A 23240-nucleotide genomic window follows, 5' to 3' on the forward strand; every position below is an offset into this window, starting at 1 on the left:
TTTGTTTCTATTCATATTTTGATTTCTTCTATGACTTGTTGGTTATTCAGAAGTGTGTTGTTCAGCCTCCATATGTTCGTATTTTTCATAGTTTTTTTTTTTTTTTTTTTTCCTGTAGTTGACATCTAATCTTACCACATTGTGATCAGAAAAGATGCTTGAGATGATTTCAGTTTTTTTGAATTTACCAAGGCTAGATTTATGGCCCAGGATGTGCTCTATCCTGGAGAAGGTTCCGTATGTACTTAAGAAAACGGAGAAATTTATTGTTTTAGGGTGAAATGTCCTATAGATATCAATTAGGTCTAACTGGTCCATTGTATCATTTAAAGTTTGTGCTGTTAATTTTCTGTTTAGTTGATCTATCCATAGGTGTGAGTGGGGTATTAAAGTCTCCCACTATTATTGTGTTACTGTTAATTCCCCCTTTCATATTTGTTAGCATTTGCCTTATGCATTGCTGTGCTCTTATGTTGGGTGTATATATATTTATATATATCTTCTTCTTGGATTGATCCTGTGATCATTATGTAGTGTCCTTCTTTGTCTCTTTTCACGGCCTTTATTTCAAAGTCTATTTTATCTGATATGAGAATTGCTACTCCTGCTTTCTTTTGGTCTCCATTTGCATGACATATCTTTTTCCAGCCCTTCACTTTCAGTCTGTATGTGTATCTAGCTTTGAGGTGGCTCTCTGTAGACAGCATATGGATCTTGTTTTTGTATCCATTCAGCCAGTCTTTATCTTTTGGCTGGGGCATTCAACCTATTTACATTTAAGGTAATTATTGATAAGTATGATCCCGTTGCCATTTACTTTGTTGTTTTGGGTTCGAGTTTATAAACCTTTTCTGTGTTTCCCGCCTAGAGAAAATCCTTTAGCATTTGTTGGAGAGCTGGTTTGGTGGTGCTGAATTCTCTGAGCCTTTGCTTGTCTGTAAAGCTGTTGATTTCTCCTTCATATTTGAATGAGATCTTTGCTGGGTACAGTAATCTGGGTTGTAGGTTTTTCTCTTTCATCACTTTACGTATGTCCTGCTGTACCCTTCTGGCTTGAAGAGTTTCTATTGAAAGATCAGCTGTTATCCTTATGGGGATCCCCGTGTGGGTTTAACTGTTGTTTTTCCCTTGCTGCTTTTATTATTTGTTCTTTGTGTTTGAGCCAGTGCAAACTACAAGGTTTTAATCTGTTGGACCTGTCACTTCCAGAGCAGTTCCCTCTTCTTTATTTATTTTGGCTTCCTCTGTTTGCAAGTCTCTTCAGTATCTAACTTCTGCCCTGACGCAAGGGGTCAAAGGTGGTCATTTATTTAGGCTCACTTGTTCAGTTATGCTGCGGAGAGGGAGGAACACTGCAAACAAATATCACTGGCGTGTGTGGGGAGTGCTCGTAGTGTCTGGGTCACACTGGGTTTGCCCCCACTCACAGAGTGTGTGCTTTCCCGGTCTACACTGCTCAGGCTCCAGGTTGCTCTGCCGGGTAACTGTCTAAGGTGGGCCCTGGGTTGCGTGCACTTCCCATATCTATGCCATTCAGGTTCTCGGGTACAGACTCAGCTGGGCCTGTGTTTTGTGCGCACTTTTTGTGCCCTTCCCAGGTCAGAGCAGCTCAGGCAACCAGGAGCTTAGCGAGCGCACACTCCCCAGGTGCGGTGCATCTTAGCACCTCCCGGGTCCCAGCTGCTTGGTTTCCTGAGTGTGCAGCAGCATCTCAGGTGTGCTGTGTGTCTCTTCTGGGGAGCTGATCTGTGGCTGTGGCCCTCCTGACGGATGTCAACCGTTCAGGATACCAAGAAGACTTGGTTAGCGACTGAGAGCCTGCTCGCAGTTTGGTAGGGGATGCCCTCTCTGGGGCCGAGTTTGCCCCTTTCCTTCCAGCTCTGACTGGCGCCCACCTGCCTCCCTGCCTCCCGTGGGGGTGGGCGGATCCGCAGCTGGCTAGCTCTCCTCTGGTATTAGTTCAGTCCTTTGTTCTGTGAGAGGGTGGGCAGTGCCTTAGGTTAGAGCTTTTAGTGGGAAAGTTCTCTCTCTCTCTCTTTCCTCTTTGTGTTTTTTTCCCCCTCTCTGGCTATCCCTTGGTTTGCATTGCTATCTCACGTTAGCTCCCTCAGATTGTCCTCAGGGCATTCAAGCCAGGTCCTGACCCTAAGCAATGCATCCTGTGCCTCCCTGTTCAGCCCCCGCTTGCTGGTGGTGGATGCAAGCATCTGGGCTACTTCTCCGCTGGGAGCTGTAGATAGACCCATAATCTGTGTGTTTTATTTATTTTTTTTTTCCTCTCAGTTAATGTCGCCCTCTGAGATTCCAAAACTCCCCGCAGACCTGCCGGTGAGAGGGTCTCCTGGTGTTTGGAATCTTCTCTTTTAAGACTCCCTCCCCGGGACAGGTCTCCGTCCCTAACTCTTTTGTCTCTCTTTTTATCTTTTATATCTTGTCCTACCTCCTTTCGAAGACAATGGGCTGCCTTTCTCGGTGCCTGGTGTCCTCCACCAGCATTCAGAAGTTGTTTTGTGGAATTTGCTCAGCGTTCAAATGATCTTTCAATGAATTTGTAGGGGAGAAAGTGGTCTCCCCATCCTATTCCTCTGCCATCTTAGGACCGCCCCCCTCAGTTAACCTTTAAAAACATGTAAAATGATTTCATTTTAACTACTCAGAAAAATTTTAAATATCATACACATTTAAAAGATACATGCACAATTTTGGAAAGAATTATTTTCAGTGTAATTTAGATGTATTAAAATCTCTATCTGACAAGAATTATTAGCAATTTTTATTTTAATTTAGAAGACATTTGTATAATAATAACTGGCTTTCCTCATAGCTCCTTTGGTAAAGAATCCACCTTCAATGCAGGAGACCCCGGTTCGATTCCTGGGTCTGGAAGAGCCGCTGGAGAAAGGATAGGCTACCCACTCCAGTATTCTTGGGCTTCTCTTGTGGCTCAGCTGCGAAAGAATCCGCCTACAATGTAGGGAATCTGGGTTCGATTCCTGGGTTGGGAAGATCCCCTGGAGAAGGGAAAGGCTACTCACGCCAGTATTCTGGCCTGGAGAATTCCATGGACTATACAATCCATGGGGTCACAAAGAGTTGGATGCCACTTGCACTTTCACTTTTCACTCTAAAAATATTTAATACTTAATCTAAAATGAGGGCGTCCCTGGTAGCTCAGTGGTGAAATAATCTACCTGTAATGCAGGAGAGATGGGGTGATCCCTCAGTCACGAAGATCCCTGGAGAAGGAAATGGCAACCCACTCCAGTATCTTGCCTGGAAAACCCTGTGGACAGAGGAGCCTGGTGGGCTACAATGGATGGGGTCACAGAGCAGTCAGACATGATTTATCAACTAAACAATAACAATCTAAAGTGCAGACTTTTGTATAATACTTTGGTGGATTTTATGAAAATGTGATAACTGGAAATTTTCTTTTTAAATAATGTTTTATAACTGTAAAATACAATGATATGTAATACAAATAAGGTATAATTTTATTAAAATTTGAAATATAAGGATTTATTTTATCATGGATTCATAATTTTTCATTTCTTTAAACTTAAATTTTTTATATTTTAAAGGTAAAAATAGGCCCTTAAAAATTATCCCAATTTTTCTACTCATACTCAATATATGATATAAAATAGCACCAGTTTTATTCTTTATATCTGTCTTCTGTAAATGGCTTGTGTTATTAATCTTATTTACACTTTTATTCCTCTTGTACCCTGAGGTAAATCTGTGTCTCTTAAATAATATTTATATCTTTGAAATTTAAATACAAGTTGCTGTCAAAAGAAATGTATTCTCCTAATTATGCCCAGAGCAAATACCTAAGAGACCCAGTAGAATCGTAAAATACAAAAAACATAGGCATCTTTGCAGCATGGCCTCTTAAAAATGGCCTGTTTTGCAATCTAATAAGTTGTAAAACTTTATAATAGCAGATCCTCCTACCACACTCGTTGTTTAGTTTTTAAACTTCTGTTATTTTAAAATAAAATACATTTATTTCATACCTTTGTTATTTTGCTTTGGATTTCTGGAAGTACTTTCATTTATGCTTTTAGAGTCCCTAAAATAATCTTTTTATGTGAGTAAAAAACTGCTTTTTAAATTGTCACCTTATGTATCTTAGACTCTTTAGTATCATCTAAATTTAATGCATTTACTATTGAAAGGTGTTTCAATTTTGAGATGAAATTTAACTGACTTCTTAACTAAGATATTAGTAATATTTTAATACAGAAAATTTCTCTTCTGTATTATAATTAAGATGATAAGATGTTTTATTTTAAATTAGATATATTCCAAGGATCTGTATTTATTTCATAAATCTCCACATCTAGAAAACTGAGCGAGGACAGGAATAGCTGAGAATGAAAGTCAAAAAAATGGGAAGGAGATATTCTAATTTGCTTGTAATTATTTATAGTCAATCTAAAATATAGCCAGGAGCTATATATCATAGTCATTTGTAGACAATTAAGTTATTGCCTTGAAATTTAAATAATGTGACATTTGTAGATTTATTCATTCAGCAAGTTAATCAATGTTTAAATAATTTTTATATGCTAAAGCACATTGTATATGTCATTAGAGACATATGATAACTATTATAGTTGGAAATAAAAATAATATTTAGACCAGTAGGAAAGGAAAATTGAACTGATACAGGCTTGAGTGTCAAAGACAAAGAATATCATTAAAAACTCTCCTGAATGTTTTTGGAAAATTATACTGCTTAGAATCAGTAGGTCCATAAAGAAGTGAATAAGTTTGTTCTTCTGACCTCTAGAAGCTCACACTACAGTGGAAGAGATCAACTTTAAACAAATAGTTGTCACTCAGTGCAATGAATGCTATAGTAAGTTATATGGAAGCTCAAAAAAAGGGAAATATTAAAACTCCTAAACTAGTTGTGGGAAAAATAAAAACATGGGCTTTAGTTGTGTGTAAGGGAAGAAGGGCTATGCATCACAGACAGAGGAGCTGACAGGTACATAGGTACAATGTATTAAGTAAAACAGACCTCTGGGTTCTAGGGGGAGGAAGGTGAGAAGAGAGGGTTAGTGGATTTTAACTTTGTGTATATACCATCTAGTCAAGGCTATGGTTTTTCCTGTGGTCATGTATGGATGTGAGAGTTGGACTGTGAAGAAGGCTGAGCGCCGAAGAATTGATGCTTTTGAACCGTGGTGTTGGAGAAGACTCTTGAGAGTCCCTTGGACTGCAAGGAGATCCAACCAGTCCATTCTAAATGAGATCAGCCCTGGGATTTCTTTGGAAGGACTGATGCTAAAGCTGAAACTCCACTACTTTGGCCACCTCATGCGAAGAGTTGACTCTTTGGAAAAGACTCTGATGCTGGGAGGGATTGGGGGCAGGAGGAGAAGGGGACGACAGGATGAGATGGCTGGATGGCATCACTGACTCAATGGAAGTGAGTCTGAGTGAATTCCGGGAGTTGGTGATGGACAGGGAGGCCTGGCGTGCTGCGATTCATGGGGTCGCAAAGAGTCAGACACGATTGAGCGACTGAACTGAACTGAACTGATATACCTCTCTCTGGAGAAGGAAATGGCAACCCACTCCAGTATTCTTGCCTGTAGAATCCCATGGACAGAGGAGCCTGGCAGGTTACAGTCCATGGGGTCACAAGAGTCGGACGACTTAGTGACTAAACCACCACCACTACCACCATATACCTCTCTTGACTGTTGCTTCTCTTCCTCTTCTTCCCTTTCTCCTTCACCTCTCCTCTTCCTTCTTCACCTTCTTATTCCTCCTCCTCATGATCATATCATTGTCATCCAAGCAATGCCTCAAACTGCTTACACATCTCTTCAACACAGGTGTATCACACAGTGAGCCTAGAGTGTGGGAAATACACTGAGAATCATAAGATGTGAGACCAGAACTTCTGTGAGGCTGAATTGTGACTGTCTTTATTTTAAATATTAGTTGATCATTGAGGGGATCCTAGAAGCTCTGGTTTCTTGAGAGTCATTTTGTAGCAGAACTGCAGGATTTGTATCAGTCCTATACAATCTAATAAAAGTCATTAAATAAATTGGTGAACAAATTAATTCAATTTAGAGATTCCATGTTTCCTTAAAGTATTCCATTGAGGGAGTGGATGCTTGTCTTTAAGTAATACAGGTCCTGTAAATTTCTAAGATTTCTTGCAAATCTCCATTTTTATCCTAAAATGTAGATGTCATTTTTACATGCCACATTATGAATTGCTTTTTTAATTCGAAAAATACTGCATATCACTAGGTAAAAATGATGTTCAGGAATACCTTTATTCTAACTCATTGTCTACATATCGCTGAAGGGTGTTCACACCCTCAGATTACCACTGCTGTGAAGTTGGTGTAGTGAAAAGAGCATTAGTGTCACACAGTTCCTTTCTTTCTTTTTGAAAAGAAATTACAACCATTTTCAACAGTTCTTAGTGAATAGTAGAGAAGTCTCAATTATTTATGATTACTATTAAAACATCATTAAGAATTCTGGGTTAGTCCTATATAATAGAAAAATTTACACCAGCTACTATGAAGTTTATGAGACATTTAATATATTTTCCCTATTAGTGATTATAATTCATTATTCTGGTAAGTGACCATGAAGTTGTCTTCTCTTCTTCAGAAAAGTACTTAGAGCAACATCTCATGCATTTAAAAATTGGAAATCTAATTCTAGAAAACAAAATAGTTCTACTGATGATAATTTGACTTGAAAATCTGTATTGTGTTGTGGGATTGTTACAAATTGCTGCTGCTACTACTGCTAAGTCGCTTCAGTCGTGTCCAACTCTGTGCGACCCCACAGACGGCAACCCATCAGGCTCCCCTGTCCCTGGGTCCCTCCAGGCAAGAACACTGGAGTGGGTTGCCATTTCCTTCTCCAAAGCATGAACGTGAAAAGTGAAAGGGAAGTCGCTCAGTCGTGTCTGACTCTTCACAACCCCATGGACTGCAGCCTACCAGGCTCCTCTGTCCATGGGATTTTCTAGGCAAGAGTACTGGAGTGGGGTGCCATCACCTTCTCTGTGTTACACATTAATTGTGTATATTTTAAAGCTTTTTTATCATTTCCTTCCCAAATGTCTACATGAATCAGTAATTCAGAAATTTAGAAGTAGTAAAAAAAAAGAGCAGTAATCTGAGCATATCTTATAAAAAAGTTCTCATGAAAAAAAAAAGTCCTCATGACCTGACCTCCATGTGTCACAGTTCCCAGCAACTATTTACCATGCAACCTACAGTCCAGTCACGTTCTCTCAACTCTTGGCTGGGAGTATACTTCTCCACTCCTCTGTTTCCCCCTTGGCATGCCCTGCTACAGCAGTCAGGGTGCTGTCTTACCAGTGGTAATTGAAAATGGAGATGGTTAAGTTATGGGCAAAAATTTTAACATACTACAGGAAGCAATAATGCTAGGTTAAAATTATAGGTAAGAGCTATAATTAGGTATGAGAAATTGGTAATAGGAAGAAGGTGGTGTTTTTTAATTAGAATTTGACATGCAAGATGAGATCAATGACCTCTCTGGTTGGAGTCACAAATATAAGGAGGTGAGGAAACAATATATTTTTATCAGGAATAGCAAGTAGTTTGACTAAATTTACATAGAATATAAAAGTGGGAGATAAGTTTGGAAAAGAAGAGAGTCCAGATTCAAAAGTAAGTAGACTTTATTTTGGTAAAAATAAAACTGAAAGATGTATAACAAGTTAGAATTGTCATTATTATTATTCTCTAATAAGTAAGAATATTGATTGGGCTGAGGACAATAAGATACAGCCTTACACCTGTCAAAATGCAATTTATCAAAAAGATAAGTAATGGCTCTTGGCAAGGATGTGGAGAAAAGGAAATCCTTGTTGACTTTTGGTGAGAATATAAACTCATGCAGCCACTGTAGATAACAATATGCAGGTTTCTCGAAAAATTAAAAATAAAACCACCATATGATTCAGCAAATCCACTTCTGGGTATTTATCCAAAGAAAATGAAAACACGAATTCAGAAAGATACATGCACCCCATGTTCACTGCAGAATTATTTATGATAGCCAAGACATGGCAGCAGCACAAGTGTTCATCAGTAAATGAATGGATGAAAAATATGTGGTATATATGTGAATGGAATATTATTTGACCATAAAAGGAATGAAGTATTACCGTTTGTTACAGTGTGGGTGGACCTAGAGTGTATTAAGTGAAATAAGTCTGCAAAGACAAACGCCATATGATTTCACTTGTATGTAGAACCTAAAAAGCAAAACAAGCAAACATAAAACAGAAACAAACTCATAGATACAGAAAACAGGCTAGCATTTCAAAGAGGGGAGGGGTGGTTGTGGGAAATGGTTGAAATAAGTCCAGTTATAAAATAAGTCATGGGGATATAATGTACAGCATAAGGAGCAGTCAATAATATTGTAATAACTTTGGAGACACGGTAATCAGATTTGTTTATGGTGATTATTTCATAATGTGTAAAAATATTAGGTCACTGTATTGTACACCTAAAACTAACATAGTATTGTAAGTCAGTTATACTTCAATTTAAAAAGAGAATTGTATTTGAGATATTACAATAAAATAATGACACCAGTATTATGGAAAATCACTTCTTTGAAAGGAATGTCATCCTCTACATGAAGGGAAACAAGATTATTTCCATATTGTTGCTGTTACCCAAAATATTTTTAATGCTTTTGGAATTGCATTCAGAACCTATTTGATATTCTTTTAAGTGTTGTTTTGAGTGGTTAATAATATTTTTATTTCATCATAGATGCACATGTTTGGACTAGCTAATTCACTTTTGAATTATTTTTTATGCAAATTCAAACGTGTTTTATTTTCATGCTGTAAATCTTATTTCCTGGAGCTACACAAAAATTTTCGCTAATCCTAGTTAACTTTTTAAAATAAATATTTACTTGCACATGTTCATTTTATATACCTGCTTGTATTAATATTTTATTCTCATAATCTGGAAAAAGATTGAATAAATTTTTAGTAATGAAATAATCAGGGTTGAAACTAATACTGATATTTTGTGTTAGTATGTACATATATATATATATATATACACATACAGTCATAAGGTTATTTTCAAACTCAAAGGGTGAAAAAATATGGAAAAGCAAAATGTCAATATTTCTTTGTAATTTCAAGTCTATTCCTAATCATTCCAAGAGAAATTTTGTTCATGGAAATAACACTTTGATTACCTTTTAAATTTTAACTGGAAGTTTTTTAAACATACACAGTGATTAAAGAGAATATGTGGACATGGTTTTCTTTTTAAGGAAAAAGAACGATTGAAGCAAGAAAAACGTGATGAGAAAAGATTAAATAAAGAACGTAAACTAGAGCAACGAAGATTAGAATTAGAAATGGCAAAGGAACTAAAGAAGCCTAATGAAGACATGTGCTTAGCAGACCAAAAGGTAATGTATCATGTAAACCATTACATTAATATATTTGAATTTTTCTGTGTTCTCATCTGATTCCTTTGTCAGAGCTGCCATTATGAAAGCATTGTATTTTTAGCTGCTGCTGCTGCTAAGTTGCTTCAGTCATGTCCGACTCTGTGCGACCCCATAGATGGCAGCCCACCAGGCTCCCCCCTTCCTGGGATTCTCCAGGCAAGAACACAGGAGTGGGTTGCCATTTCCTTCTCCAGTGCCTGAAAGTGAAAAGTGAAAGGGAAGTCGCTCAGTCGTGTCTGACTCTTAGCGACCCCATGGACTACAGCCTACCAGGCTCCTCTGCCCATGGGATTTTCCAGACAAGAGTACTGGAGTGGGGTGCTAGAGCAGTGAATTTCCAAGTCTAGGTCATCTGTCTCTCCTGGATGGCTACAAGTAAACCTCTCTAGAGCTCTGTGCTGATAATGGCAGTTCTTAATATATAAATGGAGCACCACGAACCTTTTTAATATAAGTAATATACTGCAGAAATCTATAAAAATGAATTATAGAAATAGGATTTCTGTGTTTCATTTGGTCTTTTTGAGGCATTTAAGAACAGAAAGATCTAACTCCTCCCTCAGGCTTCCATAGATATTTAAATAAATTAGGATTTGCAATAAAACCTCTTTCAGTGCTTTAGTGGTGGTAGCTAACTGTTGAGTGTGTTTAGTTCGTGCCAGGCACAGTGCTAAGTGCTTGAAATGAATTTTCTCATTTGGTCCTCCCCGCAATCCTGTGGAACTGATATTTTTGCCCATTTACAGATGCGAAAACTTAAAACACAGACAGGTTAAGGAACTTGCCTGAGATTATGCAACTTACAAGTAGCAACTTGGATTCAGGCTTCATTTTGTTAAACTCCAGAGCCCATACTCTTTATGATCCTGAAAGCCAAGAAGTGTGTCCTGTCAGAGTACCTCAGGTGTATTTTCTCTTCCATCATGCTTCACAGATTTGTAATATTGCTAAAATACATAAAAGTAGCAACTTGGAAAGAGCAGAAGCATAGTAACAGCTGGTATGATTTCACATACTAATGAGTAGAAGTCAATTATGTTTGGCTATAGTTAAGATACTATTCCTGGAAAATTGTGTCAGCGCATATCATGTCTATAATAGTGTCTCAATGATACAATAGTTATACTTGGTCAGTAGCATCTATATTTACTCATATGCCATATAACATACAGATAATGATTATCTCTATTTTTGCAAGCTCTTTTATAAAGTGCTTAAAGCAAACTTCTAGTGTTGCTGTTTGTAGCCAGCCAGGTTCCTCTGTCCATGGTATTTCCTAGGCAAGAATACTAGAAAAGGTTACCATTTCCTTCTGCAAAGGATCTTTCTGACCCAGGTATCAAACCCATGTTTTCTGCATTGGCAGGCAGATTATTTACTGCTGAGGCAACAGGGAAGCCCAAACTTCTAGTAGTCAAGTGGAAAATTAAATTTATTAATATTCTATTTACTTACCTAGCATCAGATCAGATCAGATCAGTCGCTCAGTCGTGTCTGACTCTTTGCGACCCCATGAATCGCAGCATGCCAGGCCTCCCTGTCCATCACCAACTCCCGGAGTTCACTCAGACTCACGTCCATCGAGTCAGTGATGCCATCCAGCCATCTCATCCTCTGTCGTCCCCTTCTCCTCTTGCCCCCAATCCCTCCCAGCATCAGAGTCTTTTCCAATGAGTCAACTCTTCGCATGAGGTGGCCAAAGTACTGCAGTTTCAGCTTTAGCATCAGTCCTTCCAAAGAAATCCCAGGGCTGATCTCCTTCAGAATGGACTGGTTGGATCTCCTTGCAGTCCAAGGGACTCTCAAGAGTCTTCTCCAACACCACAGTTCAAAAGCATCAATTCTTTGGCGCTCAGCCTTCTTCACAGTCCAACTCTCACATCCATACATGACCATGGGAAAAACCATAGCCTTGACTAGACAGACCTTTGTTGGCAAAGTAATGTCTCTGCTTTTGAATATGCTATCTAGGTTGGTCATAACTTTCCTTCCAAGGAGTAAGCGTCTTAATTTCATGGCTGCAGTCACCATCTGTAGTGATTTTGGAGCCCAGAAATGCTTTTAAATAAAGATGAAAGTATGCACATGTTGGTAAATCGCTTCAGACTCTTTGCAACCCTAGAAACTATAGCCCGCCAGGCTCCTCTGTCCATGGGATTCTCCAGGCAAGAATACTGGAGTGGGTTGCCATGCCCTTCTTAAGGGGATCTTCCTGACCCAGGAATTGAATCTGGGTCTCCTGCATTGCAGGCAGATTCTTTACAGTCTGAGTCACCAGGGAAGCCTGTATATAACCTAGTTTTAGTCAACTGGATGTTTAAAATTTCCTAAGCACAGAATAGGTATAGTGGTTAGTTAACATGTTTTAATAAGCTCATACTAAGCAATTTTCTTGAATCCTAATAAACTATTTTCTTGCTAATCCTTAATGATCTTTTTAAATCCTAAATTATGGTAAATAAACTTTTATTTTCATTTAAGTCCATATGCACGCATATAAAATATTTGTAAGTCCATTTTAAGACTTAGGCTTCCCTGATAGCTCAGTTGGTAAAGAATCCGCCTGCAATGCAGGACACCCAGTTTGATTCCTGGGTCGGGAAAATCCACTGGAGAAAGGATAGGCTACCCATTCCAGTATTCTTGAGCTTGTGGCTCAGCTGGTAAAGAATCCGCCTGCATTGTGGGAGACGTGGGTTCGATCCCTGGGTTGTGAAGATCCCCTGGAGGAGGGAAAGGCTACCCACTCCAGTATCCTGGCCTGGAGAATTCGATGGACTGTATAGTCCATGGGGTCTCAAAGAGTCGGACATGACTGAGTGACTTGCACTTTAAGACTTACTTTGGTTGGTTTTGCTTTATAAATTTTTAGAATCATGTGAAACTATGTATGTCTGATATGATTCAGGAAAAAAGAAGACAGAATTAAATGGTTTTCACATGTAACAAAAGATTTGTATTATGTCAGCAGTTATCCATAGTTTGTGTTTCTACACACTATTAGTGGAAGAAGTCTTTAGTTCGTTATTACACCAAGTGCAGAGTAGAGGACACATTTTTGTGTTCAAGGTCCAATTCAGATAAATAGAAATGTTTATAAGCCACATTTTTCCCAATCATAACTGAAAGTATATTTATTGAATCATATTCATGGATGAAAATGTTTTTAGATTACTTATTTATTTAATTTTTAAAATGTCCATGAAAGCTGAAAATATAATTTAGTCATTAAAATGTTAATATGTGAGCATATTTGAGAAATAGCAGAAGAAACAGCTCTCTCATTTTGATAGTGAATCAGTGTTTCACTATATACAGGAAACCTCAAGACTGACAGTTGCACTCTAACTGGCTTCTTGACAGGGTCGTAGGTTCTTGTCATGTGGACCTAGTAATTTATCTACATTCTTTAGCCAAAGATGGTATCTCTCTCTCCAAGCATACAAGCCACAGATCCGTACACGGTTAGTTTCTGAGCTCCCCAAAAGTGTGAATTATAAATCAGTCTACATCATTAGAAGAAAGTGTTGCGTGTGCCCTACTAAGTTGTTCCATGGTAAAGTAATCATGAGATACTTATTTCTTACGTTATTTAATTTTTCCTCCAGTTATGTAACCTGTGTTTTGTCAATATGTAAGTTAAAATTAGTGTTCTCTGTTGATTTCAACCAAAATTTATTAATGGTTACTTGTGTTCACGATTTTATGATTACATAAAGAATCTACCTGCAGTGCAGGAGACCTGGATTCAGTCCCTGAGTTGGGAAGATCCCCTGGAGAAGGGAAAAGCTACCCACTCCAGCATTCTGACCTGGAGAATTCCGTGAACTGTATAGTCCACGATGTCGCAAAGAGCTGGACACGACTAAGTGACTTTTGCTTTCACCAGGGAGTTATAGAAATGCCCTCATGGAATTTACAATCTAGAGGGAAAAACCACTGGTATAAGGCAAGATAAAAATAACAACTTACCTTACTTCAGAAGGTATAAAATCATGGCTTTTAAAATTATTTTTTCTTTCTTTTCTTTTATTTTCAGCCTTTGCCAGAGTTGCCTCGTATTCCAGGACTTGTTCTCTCTGGAAGTACATTTTCAGACTGTCTCATGGTGGTGCAGTTCTTACGAAACTTTGGTAAAGTTTTGGGCTTTGATGTGAATATTGATGTTCCAAACCTGAGTGTTCTTCAAGAGGGATTGCTAAATATAGGGGACAGCATGGGTGAAGTACAAGACTTGCTTGTGAGGCTCCTCTCAGCTGCTGTATGTGATCCAGGTCTAATTACAGGATACAAGGTAAAAAAAAACAAAATACGTCTTTTTAATTTGTACTATCAGTGCATTAATAGCTGGCTTTAGCATGTTAGCAGAAGATTGTATAGACTTACTCAATTTTTTCTACATAGCTTCTCATGAAGTTAAAGGTAGATTTGCTTCAGTTACAGTTGGTACAAACTTAGAAAAACCTGGTTCATAAAGCCTAAGGAATGTAAATCATTCTCAAATTACTTTTATTTTCCTTTAGCTTTTGGCAAAAGCCAAACTTACTTAAGAAATTCCCAAGTAATATTTAGCAAAACAGAAAATTCAAAATTTGTAAAGAAGTTAGAACTTACATGTGTCCTCTGAAAGTATACTGTGTTCTCTTTGAAATTGTGAATAACTGAGGCTAATCAAGACCCCTGTAGAACAGCATGTTAAGACTCTATATTGCTATGTGGATACTCAATAAGTTCAAATTTATCTTAATTCCAATTAAGATACACATTTCAGTCAGTTTTACTCTAGATAATATTGTAGAGAGAGAAGTTTCCAGATATACCTGTTACTTTTTCCTCCATCTCCCTATTCATTCAGCATACCAGGCAATAAAATCCATGACACTGTAGAACCAGAAAACACAATAATAATAGTACTTTTCAACCCCTCCCCCACCACTACTGATGGATATAGCCTGTAAAACCTTCAGATAGTTTCTGTGGTCAAAGAAGGTATGAATTTTTAACCACAAATTTACATACTCTTCTCCACACCTAACTTTTAGCCAAGTTTGAAGAAGGAATGGAAAAATTACAAGTACTTGAAAGCTTGTCCGATCATCTGTTGACTGTTTTTATCTCCATTTCATCATAAATGTGAATAAAGCCCTTGTCAGTAATATCTAAATCATATAATACCAATATTTAAAAGTCTTACTGTTTATATTTTATGAGTCAGTATCAGTCCTTATACTGATAAAAATGCCAAACTTTTGTAGGCCAAAACAGCTCTTGGAGAACATTTGCTGAATGTTGGTGTGAATCGAGACAATGTTTCCGAGATTTTGCAGATTTTTATGGAAGCACACTGTGGACAGACTGAACTTACTGAAAGCCTGAAGACTAAAGCTTTTCAGGCTCACACTCCAGCACAGAAAGCCTCAGTTCTGGCTTTCCTGATCAATGAACTGGCATGCAGCAAGAGTGTGGTGAGGTAAGCACATGTCTGGACTTTTCTGGTGATTATTTTCTGTTTTAAATTTGTCTAGTCACAAAGTAATACAAATTGCTTATAGAAAATTTGAAAGTAACAGATTACGACAAAGAAAAAAATTAAAATTACACTAATCTCACCATTCAGAGATGACAAATGGTATTTTAATGTATTTCTTTTCAGGCTGTTAAAAAGAAATTTTGAATCATACTGTGTATAGTCCTTGTAACACTTCTTGTTTATTTGGTAATTTTGTTATTTATTTGTATACTGAAATGTGAACAGTTTTTTGTTGCTATGACTCTAGAATCCAGTACTGTTGTAAGAACTCAGAATTTTTCTTTTATCTTTGGTAGCAGATGAGTACCTCATTTTTTGCTAGAAGCCATTTGTAGAATTATCCATCTACTTTTTATCATGTGCTGACACAATCTTAATATTATTTATTTATTGCATGTTAGTTTGCACTTTTTTAAAAAGTACTTAATCTCATTTAAGAGTCAAAGTAAGTTCTCCACTATAATGTTTGAAGATTTGGTGAACAAATTCCTCATTCATCTTGTTCTTGCTATTCATTATGTTACAGATTTTAATTATGTAACTTTTATTCCTTTACGTTTCTAGGGAAAGAATCAATCCAAATATTTCAGAGCCATGTGTTTCTACCATTGCTGGACGTTTTAAGTTTTCTGTACATCTCTTAGCTATGTATTAGTATAATTTTTCATTTGTTTTTGCTATTCATTGGCAATCATCATTTGTACTTAGCAAAAATCTGCATCATTTTATTTACCAAATTAATGTATTGCATTATGTATTAATTTATGTCTTCTAATAAACTTTTGCATTGGCAGTGAAATCGACAAGAACATTGATTATATGTCAAACTTAAGGAGAGATAAATGGGTGGTAGAAGGTAAACTCCGCAAGTAAGTCCTATTTTATTAAAACTAATATACTGTTTTCCTTCTTCACAAATTTCTGAATAAAGCATACTAAGTGAAAATATGGAATTTAAACTTTATCTTGTCTAAAAATTAGAAAAGGCAAAGTTTAATTAAGCTGAGATATAAAATTAATAAAACTCAGAGGCAGAGTTTTCAGTGGACAAAAGCTATATTGAGATTCATTGAACTCACATGCTTCAAAGTTAAAAGAAAGTCAATTTATCTTTCTTTCAAAGAAGTCAAGCGATCATATATTCAAAGATTGTTGTTTCTATCAGGTTACTTTTGTCATAAATAGAATCTGTTTGGATTCTACCATATTTTTCCTTAATTGCTTTCTAATTACAGTTTGCTTTTACAGAGAGTCTAACATATCCAAATATATTCAGCATTAAAACTCAATTAGCTTCCTGCTAGGAAATATAATGCTGAAATTATTCAACTTCCATGTTAAGAGGATAGTTTCTTTGCAGTGACTTGAATTGAAATTTACTCAGTCAGATAGGATCAAGAACTATCACTTGGCTGTTCCTGAGTTAATCTCAGTTTTCTGTGTTTTTAAAAAAATGTATTCTAATTCCAAAGAGATAGACAGTATAATTCTTAAAAGTTAACATATTTTATAATTTCTGTGAACATATTTCTTCTAATTTTTATTGTCATTGATATATTGGTTACTTTGAGAGAAATAACCACATGCTTAAAATTCATAGTATGATATTTAAAAAGTACAGAGGGAAGCCTTTTCTTCTGTATCATTTTTTTTTTCCTATTTAAAGGCTCAGAATCATTCACGCTAAGAAAACAGGCAAAAGAGACACTTCAGGTGGCATTGATCTTGGAGAAGAACAGCATCCACTGGGTACACCCACTCCAGGACGCAAAAGGAGAAGGAAGGGCGGAGACAGTGACTATGATGATGATGATGACGATGATAGTGATGACCAAGCTGATGAAGATGATGAAGATGAAGAAGATAAAGAAGACAAAAAAGGAAAGAAGACTGAGATCTGTGAAGATGAGGTAATAAAATTTAGACTTGACTAATACTGTATGAAATATTGAAAATAATACAGAATTTGAAGTCAAATGGATTTGGATTTGAATTCCATTGTGACACTCAACACAGTTTATTCATCTGAAAATTAAATATAATATTCACTTCAAGGTTTTTTGTGATGCTTAGGTAAATATTGAATAGAACCTCTGCGCATAGAAGGTACTTATGTTGAACAAAAAAGTTAAATTTTTCTGTTTGTATAATAACTTGAGAGTTCACCAAAGAACTATTCATATTCTTAATTTTAGGTATTTTGTAAATTCTATTAATGTGATATCTTATGTTTATTTTGTACAGTACTTAATGCCTTCACAGTGTTGTCAGGTATAGTGAAACTGATACATTTCTCAGATCCTAGTTTATTGAGTACATGGCTCTAGGCACTTTTTTTAACTTTTACTTTTATTGCAATACAGTTGATTTACAATGTTGTGTTAGTTTCAGGTGTATAGCAAAATGAATCAGTTATACATATACATATATTCACACATCTTTAAGATTCTTTTTCTATATAGGCCATTATAGAGTATTGAGTAGAGTTCCCTATGCTATTCAGCGGGTTCTTATTAGTCATCTGTTTACACATTGTAGTGTGTATATGTCAATCCCAGTCTCCCACTTTATCTCTCCTTCTTCCCTTATCCCCTAGTAACCATACATTTGTTTTCTGCATCAACTCTACTTATTTTTCTTTTTTAAGATTGTTTTCTCCGTGTAGACCATAATCAAAGATGAACAAAGCACTGAAACTCTCCTTTCAATTTAGTTTCAGAGAAAGACTTAGAATAAGAAAAAATAATGTGTTAAATGTTAACTGCTTTGCTAGCAGTATTTACAATGTATTAGGCGGGAGAAGGTGACGGCACCCCACTCCAGTACTCTTGCCTGGAAAATCCCATGGATAGAGGAGCCTGGTGGGCTGCAGTCCATGGGGTCATGAGGAGTCGGACATGACTGAGCGACTTCACTTTCCCTTTTCACTTTACTGCATTGGAGAAGGAAATAGCAATCCACTCCAGTATTCTTGCCTGGAGAATCCCAGGGATGGGGGAGCCTGGTGGGCTGCCGTCTATGGGGCTGCACAGAGTCGGACACGACTGAAGTGACTTAGCAGCAGCAGCAGGCGGGTACAAAAGAAGGACATTGAATCTTTCTGAGGAATAAATGATCACAAAGGCTTTCTGAACTCATTAGCTGAGGCTACAAGCTGGGCTGAATGTTAACCTATAGAGAATCCAGGAATCCATGGAAAAATCTTCCAAGCAGAGAGAATAGCATGAGTAAGGACTCAGAAGCCTTGAAACCATGATGTGCTTTACAGGCCCTATAAGTGCTTCAGTAATACTAGATAGCCTCATGTACAACAACTGTGAACTAGGATTTTATAGTTTTATGGTGATAGGAAGCCATTGAAGGGTTATAAGTGATGGAAGGACCTGGTCAGACTCGATTTTTCAGTGGCTCGCTATGTCAACTCTGTGGAAAATAGATTTGGCTAGCACAAGATCAGAAGTGGGAAGATGAGTCAGGAGAGACTGCTCTGGTTTAGGTGAATTGTGATAGGTCTGAAAATAGACCAATGGAAGGAAAAGACTCAATAAATACTGAGGAAAAATGAATAGTCTTTGAAAATGGATTGTGTAGGTTGATGGAGGGAGAGATAGGATTGATTCCAGTTTTCTGGTAAGGGACTACCTGCTTTTGTTGCCACTACCCGATCTAAAGAATTCAGGAGGGACATCATCCCTGGTGGCATGATGGGTGAGAATCCACGTGCAAATGCGGAGACCTGTGTTCCATCACTGGTCCAGGAAGATTCCACATGTTGCAGAGCCACTAAGCCCACGTGCCACAACTACTGAGCCCACGTGCTGCAATTACTGAAGCCCATGTGCCTAGATCTTGTGCTGTGCAACAAGAGAGACCACTACAATGAGAAGCCTGTGCACCGCAATGAAAAGTAACCCCTGCTCCCTGCAACTAGAGGAAGCCCACACAAAGCAATGAAGACCCAGTGCAGCCAAAAATAAATAAATAAATAAAGCTTTAAGAAAAACAAAACAAAAGATTGCATTGCCATTAAAAAAAAGAAGAATCGAGAAGCAGCAGAGTAAAATAGATGACAGCCGAGTAGGGGAATATAGAACAAATACCTGAAGTTAGGAAATGATACTAGGTTTTATTTTGAACATGTTGAATTTGAGGTGTCTGAGCAGTTTAGCAGTCAGTTGGATTTAAAAACCCAAAGCCTGGAGAAGAGTTCGGTCTTGAAAATGTAGAGATCTGGAGGTTATTAGTACATAGACAATAGTTTAAATAATGAGTTGGCTTAGTTTGCACAGGAGAATTGGTTTATTAGTGAGAGTAGTAAACTGAGATTGGAACCTCAGGGAATGTCAGTGTTTAAGAAGAGCCTTCAGGACTTCTTGCTGAAGAATGAACAAAGGTAGAAAATTTCTGTAGTGGGTCAGGGATTGCCAAGACCAAGACCGCCTCCAAAGCCAGTGACTCACTAGGATGACTCACAGAACTCAGCTTCTGGTCATGCTATGGCTACAAGTTATTGCAGCAAAAGGAAAAACAAAGCAAAACCATTAAAGAGAAATGGCATATGGGTCAATATCCAGGGGAAATGAGTCCCAGCTTTCAGGAGTCTTTTCCCAGTAGAGTCACAAAGGATGGGCTTAATTCTCCTAGCAGTGTGCTGTGACATTTAAATTGTGCCGCAGCTGAAATGTTGTGTTCTAAGAAAGTTCAATAGAGACTGTGCCCAAAGTTTTATACAGGGATGACCACATAGGTACCCTCTGCATAGAAGGTGCCAAAACTCCAGCCTCCCCCCACTCCAAAAAAGAGTAGGTGTTTGGTATAAACCACATTGTTAGCGCAGTTTAGGTCCAGCAAGCTATTCTTGTCACTCTGGGTTGGGGAACCCTCCAAAATTCAGATTCCCAGATGCTAGCCAAGGGTCAGCTTTGTAAGCCAACCTTTCAAAAACCTACAATGTTAACTCTTTCCCACCCATGTAATAATAATAAGAATCAAGAAAATTAAACATTTTTAAAAAGAGGGAGTTATAAACAGTGTTAATGGAGGGCTTCCCTGATGGCTCAGTGGTAAAGAATCTGTGTGCCAATGCCGGAGACACGGGTTCAATCCCTGATCTGGGAAGATTCCACATGCTGCAGGGCAACTAAGCCTGTGCAACACAACTACTGTGCCTGTGCTCCAGAGCCCGCGAGCCACAACTCCTGAGCCCGTATGCTCTTGAGCTCATGCTCTGCAACAAGGGAAGCCACTGCAATGAGAAGTCCGCACCCTACAACTAGACAGTAAGCCCCGCTCCTCACAACTATAGAAGAGCCCACGCAGCAGCAAAGACCCAGGACAGCCAAAAATAAATAAATAAATCCAATTATTTACAAAAAAATGTTAAAGGAGCAGGAGTGTAATGTGAGGAGGACTGAATGTGTTTGTTGTATTCGCCATCACAGAGGTGTTTGGTAACCAATGCCAGCACCATTTCTTTAGAGAGGTGAGAGCCAAAGCAAGGCTAGAATTGTTTGAAAACAATGAAAAGTGAGAAGGTGAAGATGATTGTCTCAAGCATTATACCTCAAAAGAAAGGGTAGTTCCTAGAGGAGGACAAAGACCAGGGATTTTTCAGATGCAGAAGATTTGAGACTATTTTTGGTTGACGGGAGAGTCAGTAAAATGAGAGATAAGTGTGGAAGATTAAAGAGATAAAAGAGAATAATTAATAGTATAAGGTCCCTAGAGATATTGGAGAGATTCAGTTAAGGTAAAGATATGGGCGGTGGAGGGGGGGCTAGCTTTGAAGAGTAGGCTAAAGGGAAGAAGGCAAGGTAATGGAGGAGTGTTTTAAGGAAAGCGACCATAAGCCACGGAAATGGACTTGTATAAAAAGGAGATAAAGGTTGATGTTTACCTTTTACAAGAAAAGAATGCTAGAAATATTGATAGGGTTGAAGAAATGGCATTCAAAAAACAATATACAGCCAGCCATTCTGCCTTCAATGCCAGGATTATTTAGTGAAGGAAGTCTAGGAAAAACGTTTCCTTTCTTGTATCAACTCCATATTTCTGGAGAAATAAAGCTTAGAAGGATGGATTATTGATATATTATGTGAAAATAATATCTGAACAAGACCAATGATGTTACTAAATCAAATTTTTACTTAATCTGGATAACAGTATAATTTATAAAATCATATGCTGTACAATTCTTTTAAGTAAAAAATAGCATAAATGCAAAATGTTTTCATAAATTACATATTTTAAACCAGAATGATTTGCTAGAGTGAGCCTTACTTATTTTAAGAGTAGCAGGCTGAAAAGGAGACTACTGTGAGATTCCTTACAGGAATTACTTCATAATGTTGTACTTCTGAAATCACTTGATCAAATAACTCTCATGCTGTGACAAAAGGGTATATAATTTGGGTTTCAGAACTGTAATTACCCAAAGATACTATTTATAACCAGTCTGCTTCCTTTGGCAAGTGGAGCTGTTTAGCAGAAATTAAACTTTTTTGATCAATATTAACCACCTTTTAAAAAAACAGAATTAGCATACCTTTTCAGCACTTAATATTATAATTTTTTTTAAGTATTAGCTCTCATAAATGTGACAACTTTGTGTTCGGGTATCAGTGTATTCTAGTGGATAGTCACCCATTAAACTAGAATTTATTTACAGAAATTGTTTTTCGCTTGGCATTTTTCACATGGAGAATTAACAAACTCTAAATTGTTTTCTTTAAGGGAAATAAAAGAACTATTAAAAATCAGTATTAATGATTTAAAAATCATTATTCACATTTTAAGACTGGATGTGTCATTTTAAAGTAGTATTTTATTTTTATGAACTTTGAATTATAGAGTTAATTAGATTGATCAAAATCCTGGCAAATGTGTATCTTGTCATTAATGTGAGAAAACAGTTTAAAAGTGTTTTAAAGTAAGGAATATTTTAGGATCTAAGAGACCAAAGAAACATTTCTTTTACATGATTTGAGAGTTTTTCTTTATAATAAAGAATTTGTAGCCACTTACCAATTTCCTAATAAAACTAAAGGTTAACTTTTTAAAGAACCTTATTGATTGATTTTCCTCCAAAAATAGGTTTGGCTTCTTGATTAAGTATAGGTGGTGTCAGTTGTTATACCACATAAAGGACTAATTGCAGGAACCTTTCCAGTGAGACCCATGCCATTCCTTTCAATTAGAACCGGCGTCTGGTATCTAATGCCTGATGATCTGAGGTGGAGCTGATTTAATAATAATAGAAATAAAGTATCCAATAAATGTAATAAGCTTGAATCATCCCCAAATCATCCCCCCTCCAAGTCTGTGGAAAATTGTCTTCCACGTAGCCGGTCCCTGGTGCCAAAAAGGTTGGGGACCACTGAATTAGAAGATACTGCTCTTTAAGTCACAGCTCTTTGTCTTAAGGGTGATTCCCTCCTTTTTCACTCTTTATTCCTTCAACATATCAACTCTCCCTAATCCTTAGGTTTGCGTTGAGATCTTTGTGAACTTTAACCTCACAAGGTGGTGTGTAGGAGGTTATGTGGACAATTAAACTTTGACATATAGGGACATATAACAGCCTTCTCTTTTGATTGGGGAAGCATGGCAGACATAGATTCTGTATTCTTAATTTTGTTGTTATTGCCTTTCTCTCTGGCTTTTCAGATTCTTCATATCTCTAAAAAGTATGAGGACTATTAACCAAAACTCCTTTAAATAAAACTTTAGTAGATATTTTACTTCTTTTTTTGGTAGGAAAAGTCTTAGAAATGGTAGTTAGTTGATCTAATACATAGTTACTTTGACATCTTATTTCAAATATTTGTTGATTGAATTGTTTTCTATATAAGCAAATTGTCAAACGTTTATCCTGCTGGTCAAAAGATCACTACATAGTCATAGAGCTATTGAGTATCTATTTAATTAAAGAGTCAAGATTTAAGGATCATTAGGCCTATTCTCTTATAAATAGAAATGATGTTATTATTACCATAAATAATATGCTTAAATGCCTCTGGAAATCGGGTCTCATAAATTTGGGTAAAGCATAGATAGCTAATGGTAAAACTATTGAAGTTTTCCTTTCCCTTCCTTTTATTGGGGAAATAACTATACTGGTTTAGAAATATCTGTTTGTGACAATGATTGGTGGCATTATGACTTTTAAAAAAGCCTTATTAAAAGTAAACACCAAAAA

General features: G+C 37.1%; 1 protein-coding gene across 16 annotated transcripts in view; it reads left to right on the forward strand.

Moving 5' to 3' along the window:
* Positions 1–23240, forward strand: part of BAZ2B (bromodomain adjacent to zinc finger domain 2B) — a 206487-nt gene that overhangs the window by 146993 nt on the left and 36254 nt on the right. For all 16 annotated transcript variants that reach the window (XM_070799185.1, XM_019972053.2, XM_070799145.1 and 13 more), the window contains 5 exons: positions 9331–9471; positions 13553–13807; positions 14769–14983; positions 15838–15912; positions 16710–16953. In XM_070799185.1, coding sequence (XP_070655286.1) covers positions 9331–9471; positions 13553–13807; positions 14769–14983; positions 15838–15912; positions 16710–16953 — 930 coding nt within the window. The remainder of the gene's footprint in view (positions 1–9330; positions 9472–13552; positions 13808–14768; positions 14984–15837; positions 15913–16709; positions 16954–23240) is intronic.

This window comes from Bos indicus, chromosome 2, assembly GCF_029378745.1.
Source record: "Bos indicus isolate NIAB-ARS_2022 breed Sahiwal x Tharparkar chromosome 2, NIAB-ARS_B.indTharparkar_mat_pri_1.0, whole genome shotgun sequence".
NCBI lineage: Eukaryota > Metazoa > Chordata > Mammalia > Artiodactyla > Bovidae > Bos > Bos indicus.